This window comes from Eschrichtius robustus, chromosome 6 (assembly GCF_028021215.1).
Source record: "Eschrichtius robustus isolate mEscRob2 chromosome 6, mEscRob2.pri, whole genome shotgun sequence".
NCBI lineage: Eukaryota > Metazoa > Chordata > Mammalia > Artiodactyla > Eschrichtiidae > Eschrichtius > Eschrichtius robustus.
The window spans coordinates 49,261,274-49,283,455 of record NC_090829.1 but is presented as its reverse complement, the minus strand read 5'-3'; the positions used below and the strand labels follow the sequence as shown (position 1 = coordinate 49,283,455).

Sequence of the window (22,182 nt, the reverse complement as noted above, 5' to 3'; positions counted from 1 at the left end):
TATGATGTTAAAAGTTAAAAAATAATCTGAGTTATCAATTCCACTTTGGGGCATTCATGATGTTTTAGTTAATGTATCAGAGAATATAGCAAAAACTCACCAGACAATCGTCAACCTCTCTAAGCTCCTTATACGCTATTTGGGCAGGTTATATGCAAATAATGTTTCAGATTTTTAAATTCCTTCTTCTAAGAAAAATATGATTTAAAAAGTAGCATGCTCTTCTGCTGACCTAACTATGATAATGGAGGGAAAAATCAGAGTACGAATTTCAATAAGAATAATAAATACTTAACAGAAAACTGGAAATGTCCTTTTCAACTTTTTAGGCTACTGTTTTCGGAGAATTTCTAAAGTAATTACGGTTAGCGTGAGCCAGCGTCTCTTCACCCTAAACCTCCACCTCACCCCCTCCAGCGCCTCACCCCCAGCCTCGTGCACACACCCTCACACCCCGAAAGCCCTTCTCCACCCCATTACTCCCATCCCCCAACACACACACACACATACACACACACACTTACACTTGTGCTTTCAGGATACCGAAACGGAGGATATTTCCCTGGGGAAAGAAATCCTGCCTGGCGAGATCTCCCCATTGGTTGTTTACCCAGAGAAATCTACATGTTTAAGGGGGATGGTGCATCCGTAATCAGCCTGTCCCTATAGGACTGAGTCTTGGCGACCTTTTTGTGACCTCTCTCGCCAGAGGAGGCTGCTGTCACTTTAAAAATTTACTGAAAGAGGAGCCTGTCTGGCTTCCGATCACTCTGGGCGGCGGGAGATAGCTCCCTTTCTCCCTCGCCCCGGGTTCTTTCTGGATGGCCGAGCAGATCCTCTTTAAAGAGACAGTTCATGAAATAGAAACCCGGCGGCTGAGCTAGGAGTTGCGAAAGGGGACGATCCCGTGAGGGTCTAGGACCGGGGAAGGCGCAGCGGAGGATCAGAAAGGGGGCTAGAGCTCCCCTCGCCTCCCCAGGCCCCCCACCTTTTCAAACTCTCCTCCTCCTGCCTGTATCTCCCCCCCCCCACCCCCCCACCCCCACCTCGGAACTGGGAGAGAGAAGTGGAAGAAGTTTTAGTGGGTTTCAGATAACTTTCATTACACATCGGGCTGATAAGAGCAAGAGAAAGTGAGAAAAGAGGGAGGTGATGTGAACCAGAAGGAATAGCTCGGAACTCATTTAGGAAGGGGGAAAAAAGCCAAAACACACCAAACTCGGGTCACCCAGACGAGAGGAGACTTCATTTCTGGTCTTAAAAATACACTGTTGGCGGACAATAAATCTGAAACGCGTGGTCCTGGCGAGCAGATCCTAGAGACGGACAAAGTTATCAGAGACCATTCGGAAATCGAGACGCGAGGCTTTTTTTTTTTTAAAAAACATCTCGAAATGTGGCTCGGGATCGTATGAAAGGATTTTCGTGCAGGAAACCTGGGGGCTGCTGATTATTTTATTTTGTTTGTTTTAATTCTTCTGTGATTGCCTTTTATTGCTGAGTTGAGGCCATAGAAATCTTAAGGTAAGACAACTCACTTTAAAAAAAGAAGTCCTGGCGATGTGCATAGTTTGTTTCTTGGGACAGTTTCCTGCCTTGGCACCCCTTCTCCGGGGCGCCCCCCGCCCCCCCAGCCTTCTTTTCCTACTTGCCCGCAGTCTCGCGGAGCCCTGTGCTTATCTACGTTGCCGGGACTGGCGATTTCCTTGTTCCTCCTGTGCAACGGTGCGGTCTGGACGCGTCTCCGGGGTGGGTCGTCCGGCCTTCGGTGGGTCTCTCTGCCGGCTGTCGGCCTCCTTTCCTCGCGCTCTTCTCCTCCTTCCCCTCCCTCCGTGTGTCTGTCCGTCGGTATCAGGGACTCAGAAGGTGGGGCTGCCAAAATCTGAATTCCTGGCACTGGCCACGCGACTTTGGAGCCGCTTTCGGCCGAGTTCCACCTTGCCAAGTAACAGCTTTGCTGTCCAACATCGTGTGCTGCTTCGCGAGAAAGTCACATTCGGACCCTTTGGCTAGATTGTGGGGATTTTTTTTTTTTTCCTTTCGCTGTTGGATTTTTGAAAGGGCCTTTCTCTAAAGTCCACCTAAAGGGAATTTTTTTTTTAAGCTATCTTTGGAACTTGACAGCTGTTAAAAACACAGGAGTGTGTTCGATGAAATGACGGAAGATGTGTTGTTAACTTTATTTTATTCGAGATTTCCGAGACGATTAAGACATTTGGGAGACAAATGCAGTTGTATTAACAAATCAGAAGCGAATAATTCACCCGGGGTGGGGGGGAAGGTTTCTGGAGAAAGTTAAGCTTTTGTCTTGGGGCAAGAATACGGAGAGTAAGAAAGTTAATACGTTGGTGAAATATTTGAATAATCATATTACATGTATGTAAAAAGACATTCTTTGGAAATGAACCTGTTTTTAAATTAATTTCACTGTTGACAGTGGCAATGGCAATAATGTTAACACGGAGTAAAATTACACCTAGAATTTTTATGTGCAGTATATGCAGTACTTACCCTGCCCTTGCAAAAAGGGAATGCTAGAAAGCTAAGGGGATAAATGATTTTTGACCTTTTTGAAATTAACAAGTTTCCCACGTCTTTCTGCAAATATGAAATGGAATTGGTGTTGCATTTCACTGCCTTCACCCTGTTTCCTTCATTAAATATTTCTCTAGTGTGTCAGTAGAACTACCTTTTTTGGGGGGGAGGGGGGCTAGTCAAGAAAACAAACAACAAATATTAACCAGAAATCAAATAAACCAAAAAACAAAGCAACAATCCCAACCTTTTACTGTTTTAAAGTGTGTATTGCTGTTATTGTTTATGCACCTTCCAGACATGTGAGGAGGGGGGAAATCTCAAGTTGCCATCTAAGCTGCTCAGCATTGAAAGTTGAAGAAAACAACTTAAAGTTTGTAATTTTATAAATGAGGAATTGTTAAAATCTGTTCTTCTCACTAGAGAGGGTATTTAATATAGACTTTCTGTTGGTGGTGGTGCGAAGAGGCCTCCTTGAAAAAGACTTGATTTGTGTGTGTGTGTGTGTGTGTGTGTGTGTGTGTGTGTGGCAATTATTATTCCTATCTTATGTTTCAATTTTTCTTTTAAAAATTGTGGGACTACTTATTGCCCTTTAATTGCCTGATGGCCAAAGGCTTATTCATAATGCCTCTTGACTAGAGCCCTCTGAGTACTGGGCTTCTTCTTGAAGTTTGTGGTGAGTTAATGACTTGAATCTGCAACTGGGTGATTACCCGAATTCTGTGCAAAATTGCTTTGGTCTATGCACCCAAGTGTTTAGTTTTAACTTTTATAGGTATAGATACACCAGAGTTCTGGGGGGGCGGGGAGGAGGTTATTTAATTCATCAATTAATGTTCTAGACTAGATTGTTTAGTCTTTGATAGGAAACTTCCTCAAGTTTGCGCTAACTGATTGACATTAACATTACCAGACTTTCTAGTTATTTACCATCAGGTCAACAACTCTGCAGCTTTTAATATTGATGTTTAAAACATTAGTGCTACTATTGAATCCGAATAGCCTCGTTTAAGTAGACAAGACCTTAAAAATGGACACTTCCCATCTTAATTTTTGTTTAATAGGTATCCTGAGTAGTGATTAATATTTAGCATAGGCCAAACATAAAATCTCATGAAAAATAACAACACTAACATACACAACCATATATAATGATGGCAATTTATGTCAATATTCTTACATATTTTTTACTTGTTCACAAGCCAGTTTTGGTATTTTACTTACGAACATAAAGTTGAAATATGCATTGGCATGTGTTACCTAAAACTTTAGGTTGACATATTTTGCACAACTGTTTACCAATTATTTATTTTCATTTGTTTTTCTTTAGTTTGGTCGGAAGCATCAGTGAGACAAATCTTATTATCTTCTTCAATTACGGGTGTGATTTGTTTCATGGTAGTGCAATGCAAACTGAAAAGGAATTTGACAATATTTAGATTAAAGTTTTTAAATTGCATTAATTTAAAGTGCAAAATATGCGAAAGTATACACTTACAAGGGAAGATTATCTGAACCTAAAATATTGACTTGTATCGTTTAGAAATATTATGTTAATATATGCTGTTCAATATTATTTTTCGTAAAAATCACATTGGATAAAATTAAGGCAATAGCACTCATTCATTCATAACAAGGAATCGAGCATTCTTAAAACCAATTAATCAGTTTTTGTAATAATTTACAATTGCTTTGTTCCTTTAAAGGCAGTACATTGGCACTTCTAAGATAACTTATTATTATTCCTTCTTTATTAATATGCGTGCTGTCTGACGTTTTTTCTCTTAAGGATTCAAAGGAGGAAACATACATTTGAATAAAATATTTTCAAGCAATTAACCATTCTAATGAATGAACTGATAATGGAAATTGATTGTTCTCGTCTTCTTCCTTCTAGATCTTAGATGAGTTTTGCAATGTGAAGTTCTGCATAGATGCTAGTCAACCAGATGTAGGAAGCTGGCTCAAGTACATCAGGTTCGCTGGCTGTTATGATCAGCACAACCTCGTTGCATGCCAGATAAATGATCAGGTATGTTGTAAAGATTTTCTTGTCTTTCTTGGAGAGCACTAAAAGTATCAGTGAAGCCTGAAGAATAAAAATAACAGTGAGCTTCAGTAGACCCTTGTGGCCTGTTTGTCGATATGGTGAAAGGTAATGCCCAAATATAAGATGCAGAATAAAGTCATTTTCAGTACTTCTTTTTTGGGTAGTTTTTTGCTAGTAAATTTTGTGCTAGTAAACTTCATAAATGCTCTAGTTTTCTGGGAATGACTGAATGATTTAAAAACTGAATACTACTTATTAGTAGCTATTCTTTACCTTTTTTTTCCTTTGCCATCATAATAAGGAGACATTCATAGAAAGTACTGAACTAATCAAGAACATTGAATTTATGCAGAAATTGGAAGTGATACACTTGAAATATTATATAGATTTTATTTTAAATAATAGGTAGAGATACATGTATGATCTACGTGTGAACTTGTCTGATTATGCATTTGATTTGCCTAATTATAAATGAGAAACACTTTTAGATTAATCAAATAACATTTTTTGTTGTTGTTTATGTGAAATGTTTAAAAGTATCACTGCTGGAAATTGCTTTATGGAGGCTCATGCAGTGAGGTTAACTTTAATAACAATAACTATGAAACAAGATCATGAAAATATCAAGAAACATATTTTGCACTCGATAAAGTGAGGTTATGGATCTTGTAACTTAGTATGACAATACTTAAAGCAACAAGAACTTCAACCTGCTAATTTTTGTTTTATAAACATCGTTGAGTTAGAATATAGTTATATTATCATCGTTTATTTCTTTTAAACCGATGGTTATGTAAATCAAATATGTTTCAAAGACCATATTAAAATGGTTGCTTGGCAAATCTACTATGAAAATCACCACCAAGAAAAAGAAAAGTTTAAATTAGATGTTTCCATTTGAAAGCTGGTAAGTAATGCTAGCATCATATTGTCTAAGACTCTGTTTCAATCATTGTTATGAGATTATTCTTTGGCGTTTTACCAGCTACTAGATAATTTTTACTGACTAAACTGTGTAAGAGGTAGTAAATTATAAAATTAGGTTTAAATGGGAATCATTTAAAAATCTTCAACATATATCAAAAATAATAAACCAATCAATTGGTTTCTTCCCTTTGCTGTAAGAAAACAAGAGACATTATTGACAAAGGAAAACATTATTAAATTAGCTATTGATCGTAAGCAGAAAATATCCCAAGTCCGTCACATGAGTTACTGTCACCATCAACAGCAAACATTTCTGAGCACTGACTATATGTAGGTGTGGGAATTACATAGGTGTTGTAAATGAGTGAATTGTGCGTGTGATGCCTCCTAAAAAAGGAACTGGAAGACCTCAAAAGGCAGCTGTAAGATGAAATAATGTAATTATATCATAATAATTATTTGCTATCCATATTTACTGACAAGAGGAGCTATTTCCTTAGACAGATAAAACTGTTGTAGGATCAGTGAAAAGATGGTTGAAGAATGAGACTTGTGGCCAATACATTTTTTCATTTAATAGTTATGGGTCTAATATTTTTTAATAAATATACTCTTGTCCTTGGGAATTGTGATCTCATTTAAAAAGGAAACTATTTTGCTGTTCTTAAGTATGAATTAGATCGCTTATTAGAGTAGGCATTTACAATTTTCACATGGTTACTTTTGAGGTACACATTGTAAAATGCATTGCTTTCGAAAGAAAATATGATGGTTTTGTATCTTAATGAAGAGCACGTTTACATATTTTAACTGAAGAATCAGGGAACATAGTTAATCAGGAAAACCGTAAAAGGCTAATATTAGACATACACTATTATTTCTGTAAGTTCTCATTTTAAACTTATGTGTTATGCTGGCAGAAATCTAAGATGGTAAGAGAGTACATATCAAATAACATAGTTGTGAAATTGACATTCTATGGTCAAGTAAGTTCACCCATAAACAACGAGAGGAAAGTCAGAGGTAAAAGTCAGATTTGTGTGATAGACATATATGCATACAATCACATTTAACCCAGTTGACAAGACAAATGAGAGCAGACATCAAAATAGTGTATGCATCTTTTCTAAAAGCCAATTAAGACTAGCAATTCCAGGCAGCTTTGAAATGTGAATGTTGGACTAGGTGCCATGATAAAAGAGCTGACTAGAGAGATTCTCTAGGTCTATTTTTTCACTCTGTTTTCCGTGAGGAATAGGAGCTGCCAAATGGTGAATAAGCACAACTCATCTCATAATGAACGCTCCCACTGTGTGACATATTATTTAATATCCAGATATAAAGAGACACCCTGGATCAGGAGTAATTATTAAACATTAACAACATCAACTCACCTGCACACACAAAAGCAAATTAAGCACGCGACAAAAAACTGTAAAAAGTGTTCCTCTTTGCTCTGATTCTTAGATAGAGCTCAAGTTTATAAAATGAATTTTAAATAAGTCCTGGGCTTTAAAAATGAAGAATTTCAGGGGAATCTTTCAACTGCAAGCTAGTCATTGTAATAATTAGGGCATCCAACAAAGAAGGGAAAAGATGACCTAAAACAAAAAGGAGGGTATAAATTATAGTTTACTTTTGCAAAGATACGTATTTTTTAAAATTCTAATATTCAGGATCAAGTTTAGTCAATTTGGATCAGTTTTATAATGATGTGAAGGAGTTCTATAAAAGAGAATTAACGTGTCTGCTAAAGGTGATAATACAGTTTGATAATAGTGGGACAGTCAAAACACGTTGTCTTGGATAAAACTTGTATTTGATTTGTTTGGGGTGATGAGGTACTTAGAAACAGCCTAGGTTTTGATTTTCAGGTAAAGTTGATAAAGCGTGCAATCTGTTTTGTATCATAAAGACAAAGGTTATTCCATGAACATTTTCCTAATACCTCTCTACAAGCATTTTATTTGAGGGGATTTTTCAGAGTTTAAATCTTCCAATAGATTTCTGCAAGTTATTTTATTGCAGATTTCTTTTTTTCAGGCCAGAGTGAGCTTTGTGGCAGCTTTTTTCTTGACAATGCTGCCTAGAAGACTCGAGTTTATTGTTTTTAGATGTCTTTTTCATTTCATGTTTTCAAAATTATTGCAGTGATGTTTTTGGAGATAGAAATTCTGAAAACACTGGCATACTTGCTAAACCATAATTTCTAAGCAGCCGCAGCTTCTGACTGATATCCTTATTCCCCCCTGAAAATATTGTATTAACTACAGTAATTTATCTTTGTAAAAGAAGGCCGCACCAAAGACACTAGTAAATTAAGTCACACTCCAGTCATAAAATAGTAGATCCACTAAAAACACCCAAGGCTCTTTATCCTTGAAGTCCTAATTATTTTTCCCCTTATTCCTTAAAGTTTTTGTACAGTGTTACATAGCTATACTGCTGTGGCACAGCCTTTAGCTGGAAATTTTTACTGAGACAGGCAATGCTTCAATATCTTTGCATTTTAATGGTCTGAATTATCCCTGGTTGAGGATCCAGAACTGGCACTTGGAGGTAGATCAGGGCAGGAGCAAAAGCAGAGAATTGGATAATGAAAGTTCTTTCCAGAATAGGTCCTCAAGAGGACCAAATATGTAGAGGCAGCATGAAAATGGTTTATTAATTATTCAGAGGTTTCATTACATCTGGAAGCACCCATGTGTTTAATGTCGAGTAGGCCAAACACCTAGATGATTTACTGAGTGTTTTTTTTTAAATCTGGATATTTTGATGTCCCTTTCTTTGTTGTCTTGTAGATATCTTACTTTTACATCCATTTTGATGGGTCGATGGAGCATGTTGCATTAGATTTGTTCTCACCCTGCCCCTGCCTTTCCCTCCATCCTTTGATGAGCTTCCTCAGACCTCCAAATTGCTATACCCTTCACCTAGATCAAAGGCAAGTGGGCCCACAGACCCCCTAGGTACCTCAAATCAGGCCAGTGCTTATCTAGGATATGTTCACAAGTTTAGTGTACTTATGAAATAGCTCTCTGGACACAAGTTTTCCTCTAATACTTCTTCATGGTGAAACCATTTTGGTTGTAATCAGACAGGTCACTATGGCCCAATTCGTGTAAGTGAACTTTTTCGACTTACACAAGACCTACCTTTCCACTCATGATAATGAGAAAGATCTGGGCATGTGATTTGGGGTAACATTTTATAGGTGTGCATCACAGAAAGGAACGCAATTTCATTCAAGCTCTTGGCCTGCCCTAACATGGTCTACAAGTGGAATAAAGTTCTCAGAAACCCAAGACGTTATTAATCTTGTCATTTACACAAGGTGATAAGTCCTTTCATTTTTAAACAGGCCCTTGACAGCTGGTATTTAGTAAGTAGACTAAGAGAAGTCTGCTGTTCCCTCTGAAGAAAACAAAATGTGTCGATAAGAGATTATCTAATACCTGATGTATATTTTGAAGAAATAAGATCTAGAAGAAGGAGTGCCCTTCAGAGAATACAAGGTCAGAATTCACGTAGGGGATTCTGCCAGCTCCCTTGTCGTTGAGGAACAGCTGCAAGATTCTACAGTGTTTTCAGTTGGATCAGGCATTGTTCTCGTTTGTGCTTTACCTTATAAAGTTTTAACTGCTTCCAGGACCATCATGGCTGAACTGGCACACCCACTTTCCCTCTCCCTGGGTCCACGTCAGCAGTGCTATCAGGCTGCTGTGACACTATAACAGTATTATTATTGCAGGCTTATTATGGACTCAGTTATCAAGTTATTTTCTTTGGCTTTTTACTGAAAAAAAAATGTATGCCTACATCATTCAATTAATGCAATTTGTGCAAAAAAGCAAAATGTAGTATCTTAGCCTTTCTCTACTTTTTAAACATGTTTGCGTCAACTGTCAGGTAATTTGTTAATTTGCTCTTCCTTTACAAGGATTTCTGTCCACATTTTCTATGACCTCTTTTGATGTTAAAATTATTATTGGCTTTGGCCATTTTCTTTGCTTTGCTTTTAAGTCAAGTTCCACTTTTATAACAAAGTTATGCTCTGCTGTTTTAAGATGAATGCCAGCTGGCAATACCCAGAGACTGGCTTTGTGAACGGTGCCTAAGCTGACTTTGGGGGGATGCTGTCTGGCTGATAAGTTACTTCCTTCACCCGAAGATGAAGCTGTCTCAGACATAGTCTGTCATTTGATATTTACATGATAAAACAAATAGCATCCCCTCCCCACAAAAAAGTTTCCCTCATGTAATTATGCCCAGCACACAGCCCTGCCATAGCACTACACAGACTAGGAATTTTTACCAAGATCCACAAACCACATAAATTGAAAAAAGATGATCTGCACATTCTAAGTAATTAATATTTGCATGTACACAACACTTTTCATTCAGGAAGATCTAAAAGCATCACAACCATACCGGACTCCAGCTATTTCTGGAATGGTACCAAAAAGATAGTTGTCAGAATTCATTACAAGCCAGTCATCAAGGAGGAAAACATGTTGGTCAAGAACACAAGAAACACCTCCAGCCTAGTAAAAAACCCAAAGAGGATCTTTAGCTTCCTCACTTTCCAAGCATTCTGAAACTGTTCAGAATGATCAATTTTCATAGAGTCAGACAAAATGGCCACATTAAAGACAGGTGGCTAATGAATATTTCTTGTGGGGTCTGTAGAGAGATCCTTAGAGGTTATTTAACAGGACAACTTGCAAGGCTTCCAGGCTGGGTACACTGTAGGCTCCAGGTATAATAATGTGTATCTTTATCACTTGCCCTGTTCTTGCAAACTAGAGTCAACAGTCAGTCCTTTCTGTTTTGTTTCATCCAATAAATTACACTTGGCTTTCTCTTCATGTTCTTAATGAAGAGATAAAGATGTGTGGGGCAGAACTTCTCCTTCATTAATATTTTTGTTCTGAAAATAGCCAGTGGATACATATAATTTTGTTTTGGAAGCAGATACAGCAAGACAGTACCTGACATTTCTCAGTTAATATCTTATAGTCTTTAGACTGTTACCTTAAAGACAAATTCGGGATACTATGTCTTTGGAGGAACTAAGGAAACTAAGGATGGTTTGCTTTAGCAAAGTTTGGCCACGATAATGCTTCCATTCTGTTGGACAAATATCTTTACATTCTGTCATCAATCTCTGTCTGCTGAAGACACTTTTAGTTATCTCTTACTAATCAGGATTAGAATGTGTAATAGGGTCCTTCTTTCAGAGGTTAAAAACTTGTCACTCCTGCCCTCCTGAGTAGGGGTTTCCCATGTTGCTATGGAAGGATCAGGGGTCCAGAGCAAGTCTCCTAAAGCCAGCACATATGCACACGTTGTCTCTGTGGACTTGATGTTACCTCTGCAGCACCAAGACTGACAGATGTGCTCATATCAAATATTGACTTTGTTCAGACATGCAAATGGTCACCTATCTCCCCTTCTATCCACACTCTAAACATTAAAGTTCCATTCAGCTTTTCCTCGTCTTCGGACTGGTAAATTGAATGAAGCTATAGAAAATAAAGCATTCAGGCTGATTGTTGGGAGGTGGGAGGGAAGAAATCAACTGTCTACTTCAAAGTGAAAAGACGGCAATAGTCTGAAAAAGTTGTCTCTCGGTACAGATTTTGCAGGGAGTACATTTCTCTATTATTTCAATTATTACAACTTCCTGAATAGGTTGAAGGTCACTCATAATTCACACTTCTGCCATTTTCAGACATGCCAAATGCAGTCTATTAAGCATAAATAAAACTTCCAGTGCTTGACCAGGAAAAATAAATGAGAATTCATAACAATGAGTCCTTATTCATCTTTTTAAAAGTAAATGATGTTTTCTTTCTTTCTTGTTTTCTCTGTGTGCACTGAATTTTTCTTCTGTCTCAGTAATACAAGCATAATACTTTGAATCGATCCAAGCATAGCAAACTAGACAGCAAGTCTGATCTGACAGATTCTAGATTTTTCTATTTTATAGGATAATAAACAAGAACCCACATTATTGCCATTTATAAATACAAATGGTAGCATTATCAATTTGATGGAGGAATAGGTTGAACACAGGCTGTGACAGTACAAAACAGAATTAATCTGAAAGTCTTTTATAGCCTATTGCCTTTGCTATCAGAATGCTTAAAACTGTCCATACTCTCTTTTAGTGGCTGTCCTCTTGGGCTTAAATAACAAAAGAAAATGAATATTTAATAAAGTGTGATTAATTTCAGTTCCAACTATATATAATAAATAGTTATCTATAACATATATTACATATAATATGCAATTTATAAAATATATAATTGTATATAACTTATATGATATATAATAGAATTAATCACATGCCATTAAATATTAATTTATATTAATATGTAAAATATGAGATTACTAACATCTTGTGCAGATTTTAAAATGTCCCTAAAATGTATACTTTGCCACATTTATAAATCACATATAAAATATATACTATATCCAAGCACATATATACTAATATATAACGTTGTATGAAAATATACATTTTGGCAGTCTAAAATTTGCTAAATCAAATCCACATCACCACTGCCTTTTACCTTTAGCTTAGCCTTATGAATATTAATTGAACAGATATCCTTTTGACATTTGGAACCATTTCAAGGTTTGATTAATATAAATTAAGAATAATAATTATTTTTTAGAGTAATTCCTATATGCATGCATAATATTATATTTATGCCTTAAATTGTGAATTTCACCAGTAGTAAAAGTGAACAATTTGAGGGATTTCTAGTTTTATCTTCAAATATCTGAATGCTTTAGAATTTTTTTAAAAATATTAAGAAATTTCACTAGTGTGATATTTTGGCAAATTTTAAAATAAAAGAATATAGAAAGATCTATTAAACCATTTATGATAATATTTATTCTTATAAATTAAAGTATTCAGGGATTTATATATAATATCCATACTTACAAGGACAGAGATAAAGCTTTCTGGAAAAATTAAAAAGAGTCCAGCAAGATATTGGAAAAATTAAATTTTTTCTATGATAAAATGAAAAGACCACCTCCACTTTCAAAAGTTTCCGATATATGGAGAGTTAGGTCATGTTCATAACATGTTGTGTTTCTGGAATTTGGTATTAGCTACCAAATAGAAAACTCTAAAGGAGTTAACACAGTTTTAAAATATTTATCATGACTTTTAAAAAACGGAATTCTCATATAATCCTATTTTCTTATACTAAAAGGCCCCATTCCTCTAATTTTTCACCTTATATTGGGAGAGATTGTGTTCTCCCTACTAGTAGAGCATTCTGAGAGACACACAGCAAAATAATAAATCAACAGCCCTTTTGTATCCATTCCAACTTTTTCTAAGTGTTTGAGATTTTGAGCCCCTCTTTAAATACTTGAGTTGAATTCATCACAAAATCCCAGATCCAGGACATTTTTATTTTGGTTCCAGATAACTTTTGCCATAAAACTCCCTGATGGAAGAGACCTGTTAACTCTTTTACGGAATTTAACAGAGGAATTGATTCCCTTCCATTTTTATCTAACACAAAACCCAGAGAGGTTATATTAGTCATGTCTCTGCTTTGGGTACGTAACTCAGATGACATGTAATTCATAGGACTGCAATATATAGCCGAAATTTTGAGAATACACTGATTTTAAAGATGTTATGATTACATTTTTATAAGCATGGTCAAGCATACTTAATAGACAAACCTGTGGGAGAAGCTACATAAATCACTTCCATTCTTTATTATATTTTTATTTGCTGAAAGACCTATTTTCTAACATAAAAGCATAGATGCGATAACTTTTTTTTCTGAAAGGCTTGATTCCTCCAACATTACATTCCATCTTTCCCCCACATAATTGTTTTGAGGCAACAAATTGTCATTATGTTTTCATTTAAACTACTTCTCTCACTTCTCAAACGCCTGCTGGTGTATTGTTATTGCTAGAACATAAACCAACTTTGTATGTAGACATCTCTGGATTCAAGCACTCAAATTACACTTTGGGACCATTGTAATTATAAGAGCAAAGACATAATTTTGCTTAAGTCTCTGTAAAATCCAAAGAGTTGAGATATAATGAAATGGCAAGTGGTAACAACACCTTGAAAAAAGCACTGCATTTCTAAGGGCGGTAGATGGGGCTTCAAGGCACATTCTTACTGCGATATGAGGAAGCATGCCCAGAATCTGCCCTCATTACTTCGGGCTCTTGCCAGTTCTTTTCAAACCTCAGTTTCATGAGCACCATAAAAATTCACTTAAAATCGAAAAGAACACCCTGAAGTTAAAACCCACTCTGCTTTGCCTTGCCTTTCGTGGCCTGGAATGTCACCTTTTACCTCCAATAAATAAAGCCAACATCAACGCTCTTCCGTGTCTTATTTTTTATGCACTCAGTGTTCTTCACATGACAATCTGGACACTTAAAGGGAAATTACAGTAGTGATCTATGTCCCGGCAAAGAGAATTATCTTTCTAATGTGTAGTTACAGTGTATCCATCACTTTCTTTTGTTTCTTGGACTGTTCACACTGGATTGAGTAAATCTAAAATGGAACTAAAAGAGACATGATTAATAGTGGACTCCATTATTCAAAAGAAATAATGATATCATAATACTTTCTTCCAATGATCTGGCATGTGTGTCTCTGCAGCATTCCCCAACAGAGACAATTGTACTGTTTACGGTCTTTCGGGATATTGTCTCTTTAACCTCACTGTTTCCGAGAAGCCACTGAAAAGTTCTAATATGTCACAATTCAAATATCAACATGTTGTTGGAAAGGAAGCTAATAAGTTAAACCTTTGAGAGATGCCAAAAGAAGAGGTGATTCAAACTGTTGAGAGAAGTCTATTGTTTTCTAAGGGGAAATAGAACTCTAGAATGAAACAGGGCACTAATAAGCATTTAACTGGAAAGTTTAGGGGGAAAAAAGCAAATGCACAGTTTTTTTGTTTTTTTTTTTTAATCTGGTAACTTTTTGAGCAGAATTATTCCTCTCAGTGTACTGCCGGAGAAGGGAAAATGTGAACGTTAGGGTTAATAAGATACAAACTGTAAATTCTCTGGTTTTTATAGAATCAGCACATAACAAGGAGTAATTTTCCTAAGATAGTCTGGATTTTATCTAAGGATAGAGATAAAGAATCTTAGGTTATATTATATTAGGGCAACATTTTATGTTTGGCATTATTTTCTATAAAGCAACTTCATGTGGTTAAATTACTGTTGCATGAAAAAACTGATTTTATTTTGACAGGAAAGAAACTAAGCAGAAAATACTCCTCATTGAGTTATTTTTTGAATTTAGCACAGTTTTGTGCTCTGGTCTTTTTAAAGAAAAATAAACAATTGGAGTTCAGAGCCACCTACTGGAGTGAAGAGGCACGTACTTATGTTTAACGTCCTCTGCTTTTCAAGAGATAAACAGATAAATATAATTAAAGTTATGCACATACCTGTTGATCTTATAAAACGGTAAATGACTCAACTTTTCTCAGTTTGAAATAAGTGGTCCTGCAAGAAACCACAGGTAGAGCAATGTCTGCTCAAAATAGATCCTTCCCATTTCTTAGTAGGGTGTGCCAATTTGTGTTATGTGATTTTTCTCCCCATTGCATCGAGACTGAGCAGAACTGAACCCCTAGTTTTGTTGTTGTCATTGTTGCTTTTGGTGGTATTTGTGTGTGTGTGTGTGTGAGTGTGTGTGAATGTAATTGTTCTCATTTTCACCAGTTAACTGTATAACTTTATTCTTTCTTTCATAACCTCTATCCGGTTACGGAATCGTTGTTTAATAAATAATCCTAGAATAGATTTAAAAACTAAGAACATATTATGTGAAAAAGAAAAGTCACCTTAAATATTTTCATGATTAAATCTTTTTTATATTGAGATATAATTGACATATAACATTATATTAGTTTCAGGTGTACAACATAATGATTAGATGTTTGTGTATGTTACAAATCAGAATTAAATGCTTTTATAAATGAAGAAACCCGGAATCCTGGACAAGTAGATTGGGCAATGACCTACCTAGGGTAACCACGCTGGTCAGGGGAGAGGTAGGCAGCTCTTGGAAATTATAGGTCAGGGTTTTTTCCACACTTGCCCCACTGCTTTTTAGTCAGTTATTAATGGATTTCTTAAATCCTTCCTCTCATCAGCATTTTGCTAGAAAGTAAGAGGAATAAGCACCACCCCCAAACCCTGGTAAGGGAATCAATTGAAGGCATAATGCCTGCTTTCAAAGAGTGGGATCAGGGTCTGGGTCATGAAGGCAGGTCCTGGACCTGTGAGTGGCACTTTTGATTGGTAAAAGAGGGATTAAGTTTTTAAAAAACAAAATGCTCTCCTTTGACTATGTTCTCTACAGATCTTGTTGTCATGATTCTCTATGTTGTGTCCCTCCAGCCTATTACCTTAAAAGCTCCTTGTTGAGAAGGTGCTACTTTTGAGAACGTGCTCGAGGGGAGCAATTGTGCCCCTGCCAGCCTTCGCTAGGCCACTCCTGGATAACGCAAGACACATTCAACTCTCTGAGTATGTGTGTGGCTCCCTAGAGTAAGGAATTCAGAGAAGGGATTGTTCTTTGTTAAGCATTACACAGGGTGTATGTGACACAGCAAGCCTCGCATTAAGAAAATTTGATTTGTGAAGTGGGAGCTGGAAAAGATGTATGAATTGGCAGGAGAGTCACAGCTTTCCATTTGTCATCAGAGGGCTAGTTCTCAGTGTATAAAACAGGAAAGCTAGTTCTTTTGATGAAAATAAAAAGGAATATTTTTGTTAAGGTATGGGAAAATGTACAGTTATCTTCGTGTATATCTTGCCCTTTCTTAATAGTCACTTCTCTGTCTCTCCCCCCGCCCCGCCCACCCCTTCATTGTCTCTTGAAGATATTTTATAGAGTAGTTGCAGACATCGCACCAGGAGAGGAGCTCTTGCTGCTCATGAAGAGTGAAGACTATCCCCATGACACTATGGCACCGGATATCCACGGTTAGTACCACTCCCGCCACCATCCGCGCCACCCTCATTTGGAGATTGTGATGGAGCATATGCCAAAGGGTCCATCACACTTGGTACTTGTTAGTTTCCCTGGGTAGTCAATGTCAGTTTTAAGAAATTCCTTCTCATAGCGTCGCTGTTTTCTTGGTATGACATCTGGCTAATATTACGGTGAAGCTAAAGTAAGCAGAGGTCTTCTCTGAAATGGAGGTCAGGGGAATTTTGAATATTTGGACTGAGACACCACATAGGTAAAACTTTTGTCAATGCCTTAGACTATAGTGAGAGTCCTTTCACTGTACAAAAGTCATTTCAGGGAGCTTGGTCTTGGGCTTTTGTATATCTAGCAGTTGTTTCTCCCATCTAATGTTCTGTTACTGGGAAAAGTATTTCTACTTGAGTAAAATCCTAGCCAGCATGACCATATGGGAGAGGGCTGGAGGGATGAGGATTGGGAGAAAAGTACAGATGAGGAAATTTTAGAGCCAGAGGAATTTGTATTTGTCAGAGACCTATTCTAAATTAATGAAGGGGGGATCAAAAAGAATTATAATTACTAGTGATGTATATTCAGGTAAGAGTAAAAGGAAATTTTATTTGTGTTGATTTGTATCATTGGGATGAGCGTTTAAGACTGTTTTCTTTCTTTTTCCTGTTTCCCTCCCCTCATATAATGTGATTTGATTTAGCATAATCTAGTGGTGTCTGTAGAGTGTGTTTATAGTTGGAAGGACCACTGGGAAGGGTTACCAGTGAGAGGTGAGGATGGCGCCACTTCCCATGTCTCTGGCATTCCAAACAGGCGAACCTCAGCCTCTGCATCTGCAGCTCCTGCAAAGAAAGCTACCACTATTGGCTGGCTCTTTACTTGAACATTTTTCTCCTTTGGCTGAGCTGCATTCTGCCTCTTTGTAGATTATACCAGTTGTATTTTGAGGAGGCTTTTGGAACTTGTTTTCTTCTTGGAAACTGTGACAAGTCAATGGCCTCAGAAACCCAGACTTGTCAACTAGCCTGGTAGAATTTGAGCCTGAATGGGGAGGCTGGCCCAGTGGGAAAGGGCTCTTTGACAGTAGGGAGTGCTCAGATGATAAAAAAAAAAAAAAAAAAATTAATTTGGGCTGTCTCTGGTATAAGGCATCTTTCATCAGTGAACGTTTGCTCTAAAAAGGTTTTCAAACAATTATTTTTTTAAAATATAAATGGTTAGCGTACTATTCTGAAAAGCCTAAATAGAGGTGACTATTTTTCTTTTAGGGCTACCATTCCTAAATTACCTGCCTTTACAACACTCTGGAACCCATCGGTTGCTTTTCATTTTCAATGTGTCATACCCATATCCATACATATACCCGATATGTTAAATATAATGTTTATAATGTTTACATGGTGATTTGTATTTCATACTTCTAGGATTTAATGTTTCTTAGAAAAGACAAAATAAAACACATGCACTGTACACCTACTGTATGCTAGCTATTTTATGCTCTCCATTTAGTGTCTCATTTAGTCTTTTAGACATAGATCAAACCTGTAAGAAAGGAATTATTTCCATTATACAGATAGGAAAACGAGGCCATATAAGGCTAAGTAAGTTGGCCAAGACCACATGGCTAGAAAGTGGTAGAGGCAGCATTCGAACCAAGGTCTTGCTGTCTCTAAAGCCTGTGCCTTTTCATAGGCCTGGAGGTTGTTTGTGTTCAGACTGCTGGCTGAGATCCTAAATTTAGCTCTTAAACATGTGAATAGCGTCACAAACTATAGGAAACGTTTCCATTACCTAGTTTATGTTATTGAGAAACCTGTCTTACAGCTGAGGTGATTTATTTTAAAATAGCTCCCTCTTCTTTAACCAAGTCCAAAGGTGACAAACCCTACTGAATCTACATACTAATTTCTTTACCTTTCTGGCCCCTGTGTTATTGGTTTAGTTTAAACTAAACCAGTATCGTATATGGATCACAGCAGCAGCGACCCGTTTGACCTCCCTGCTTGGCTTCTCAAGCTGCAATGGGGCATTCCAACTTTCAGTGGCTTCCTGTACCCTTCTTAGCATGGACCTAAAAAGCCCCTAGTGACCTGCTACCCTCTCTAACTTCATTTCCCACTCCTCTCCTACATGCACCCTATAAACCTGTCACACTTTACTACGGCTTTGCCTTTCCACGAGCCTGCCCTGCTCTTTCTTGCCTTCGTCATTGGTCCATGGTATTCCCACCGCCTGAAATGTCTTCCTTCATCCTGCTTCACCTGGCTGATTCTTCCTCATTACAAAATCTTTGCTGAACCTCTCTCCCTCAGGAGAGATGGATTTGGCATATTCCTCTGGGCTCCTAACTTAGGCCTGTGCATGCATCTGTCATAAGATGTATCATACTAGTTGTTCACATGTGTATCCCCTTGGGTTTCTTGTGTATTCGTTCCCTAGCAAAATGCCTCACGTTCAGTAGGTGACTAAAACATTCCCTCAAAAACATTCGGTCAATGAATAACTGGATATAGGTCCTGGCTGCAGGTCTGTAACACAGGGGTGATGTATCGTGTTGTTGTCCTCTGTGTCTTTCAGCATTGTGAGCTGTTTGCAGGACTTCTGTGATGATATCTGTGTGATCAGTGCATAGTATGGCCTCATGAGTTGGCTGAAAGCTATTCCAACAAAAAGAATAGAAACAATGGCGTCACTACCTGACACTCCATAGCCTTGTTATCTCTGGTCCCCACTATTACCATTTATTTACCTTAGTGATTTAAAGTGCAAATGCATGATATGCTGGCTATTTAACAAAGCTATGCCAATTAGCACTGGCCCTGAGGGAACATAAATGAGCCTAGAAAAGTGCTAAAATCATGCTGTGTCACATTATAAGTAATGACGAATGTTAAAGCATTTCCAAGTTTATTGATATTAGCCAGGCTTAAGTACGGCTCAGATAGGGACTCTGTACCATGTCCCGTCCAGGTAACATGGCACAGCGAGAACGGTGTGGAACGGAGATGTGTTCAAAGTCTGACATAACCACTTAGCTCTATGATCCCTGACTGGTTACTGAACTTCTCTGAGCATCAATACCCTCATCTGAAAATTGGGATACAAATCTGACATATAATTCCTCACGGTCAGGTTTTAGGAATATCAATAATCCATGTACAGGGTTGAGGACATAATGATGCTCAGTAAACGGTCATTATGACTTTTAATATCCTGTGAATATTAAACCCTGGAAGGGTTTCGTCATAAAGTTTTATCTGATAAGAAGGCTATACGGAGCCACAGCAATCACTTCTGTTATTGTTGTAGGCTTTGTCCTGGCTTCTTTACATTTATTATTTCTTTTTTTTTTTTTCCTTTTCTTTTTTTTTGCCACACTGCACGGTATTCGGGATCTTAGTTCCCTGACTAGGGATCAAACCCGTGCCCCCTGCAGTCGAAGTGCAGAGTCTTAACCACTGGACCGCCAGGGAAGTCCCTACATTTACTATTTCTAATCCGTGTTAAAATGGAATTGATGGAAAGGACAACCAAATAGTTTCTATTATGTCTTCCGTAATTCGATAAGAACTGCCAGTGTGTGGTGGCACTCCCTGATCACCGAGTTCTGATAACACCTGAATTATTTTCACAGAAGAACGGCAGTACCGCTGTGAGGATTGTGACCAGCTCTTCGAGTCCAAGGCTGAACTAGCGGATCACCAGAAGTTCCCATGCAGCACACCCCACTCGGCATTCTCCATGGTAGAGGAGGACTTTCAACAAAAACTCGACAGTGAAAATGATCTCCGAGAGATACATGCAATTCAGGAGTGTAAGGAATGTGACCAAGTGTTTCCCGATTTGCAAAGGTTAGACATGGCATGTTGCACTACAAAAACGTGTTTATTTACTCTACAGTAAAATGTTTATGCTGAATTTTCAGAATTGATGCAAATGGGAAATTTGGAAGAGCGAGGAGCTGGACAAATGTGTTAGTCACACGTTCGGAAATCATTTTCCCCTGGAAATTCTCACCTGTCAAATATTTTCAGTGAAGTTAGAATTAGTTATTTTGATGCCAGATAGAAAATAATACTTTTATTATTTAAGGAGGGTTATTGGCAATTGAAAGTTTAACATTATAGTAAAACGTAACTTAGCGGAGGTATCAAGAGTAGACGAGGCAACGATGATGTTAATTAATCTAATTATACACCAAACAGAAAAGCGACCCTCTAGAAACATTTAGACGATAAAAAAGAGACTGTGCTGGTACTTACTTAATGAAAGATTAAGTAGTCTTTTGATAGATCAGTGTAATCTATGGGTTTAATTTCAACTATTTATCTAAACTGCACACAGTCAGTGAAGAAAATACTGAATTTTCAAAAAGGGAAAAAGTAAACATGATCTAAATGAAATAATTCTATAATACTTATTTTTAACAAAACGAAAATCATATTTCAGTGATAATATTAACTTTTCATAGCCCTTTGAATTTAATTCAAGAACCTTTTTTAAATTTCTGTTAAAGAAAACAACAACCCTGGAACCTATGTTTTGAAAACTGTAGTGATAATTATGCTACAAAATGGTCTTTCAGATCAGAAAGGTGTTTAACCAGCTAATAAGTTTTTTGTTTGTTTGTTTGTTTGTTTGTTTCTACCTAATGGTTTTTGCCTTGGTCCACAAATAATTTTAATAATTGTATTCATTACTTTGCTTTTAAATCTGGAACCTATACTCAGAATTTCAACTGAACATAAAAACACTGTGTTTAAATGGGTATGGGAGTATATCAGCCGGCCTTAGTCAAGGATGTGAATTACTCACAGTTTGTCTTGGACACCTCACCTCTTTTAATTTACCTTTTTGTTTCCTTTCTTTCCTTAGTGCCTCCTCTTCCTCTTTCTCCTTTCACCTCTGTTGATTGCCCCGCATCTCTCTTCTCGTAGGAAAGGGTTTCATATGGTAGTCATTCCATTTTAATGCATAGATGACCAGAAAGGCATCAAGTATAACCCATTCCTTGAGGAGGCTGAGTCAAAAGAATGAATCTGTTTAGCTTTGAAAATTCAGGCTTAATCTAGCTATTAGAGAGAAAACATTTTGGGGGCTAAGAGGGTTTTCCCAGTACCCTTTAAACTCATCTTTACTACTTAATATAAACCCACATAGAGAATAAATCTGTTATGTATGTTTGGTAAAACATGGATTTGTAATCAAAAACCATCACAGTATGTCTCCTAAATACATTGTGTCCAAATTAAAAACCAAAATGAAAATACTTTCCTTACCTGCTACTAAATAAATACCAGCAGGTAAGAAAAGTACTTATACTGTAAAGCCATATCTCTGATGCCAGAGAGTAAGTATATTTCCTTCTATTTTGTTATCAAAAATAATGGACAGCATTATAAAACAAAAATTGACAGACTGAACACTAAAATGTTGTGTATAACAATACTTCTTAGGTGGAGAAAACTTCTTACTGTGACTAGGTATAAGATTAAGCCTGAGTCAATGCTACTTAATGCCAAAACCAACTGTCAATTTAGCTCCTTCAGTCAAACATTCAGTAGAAAAAAATAAGGAAACCTAATTATCTGGCATTGGATGAACCCTCAAAACTCACTTTTCAGTAGCTCAGCCAGATGGATATAAC

The 22,182-nt window shown here is 37.2% G+C and overlaps 1 protein-coding gene across 13 annotated transcripts in view; it reads left to right on the top strand.

Annotated features, from left to right (window-relative positions):
- The window catches only part of MECOM (MDS1 and EVI1 complex locus), a 566,050-nt gene that overhangs the window by 501,847 nt on the left and 42,021 nt on the right, over window positions 1–22,182 (top strand). For 10 of the 13 annotated variants that reach the window (XM_068546208.1, XM_068546207.1, XM_068546204.1 and 7 more), the window contains 3 exons: window positions 4,436–4,570; window positions 16,435–16,537; window positions 20,170–20,386. In XM_068546208.1, coding sequence (XP_068402309.1) covers window positions 4,436–4,570; window positions 16,435–16,537; window positions 20,170–20,386 — 455 coding nt within the window. Of the gene's footprint in view, window positions 1–798; window positions 1,525–1,748; window positions 1,769–1,995; window positions 2,017–4,435; window positions 4,571–16,434; window positions 16,538–20,169; window positions 20,387–22,182 lie in introns of those variants that run through there. The other 3 variants (XM_068546210.1, XM_068546213.1, XM_068546212.1) reach the window with 3 other exon arrangements.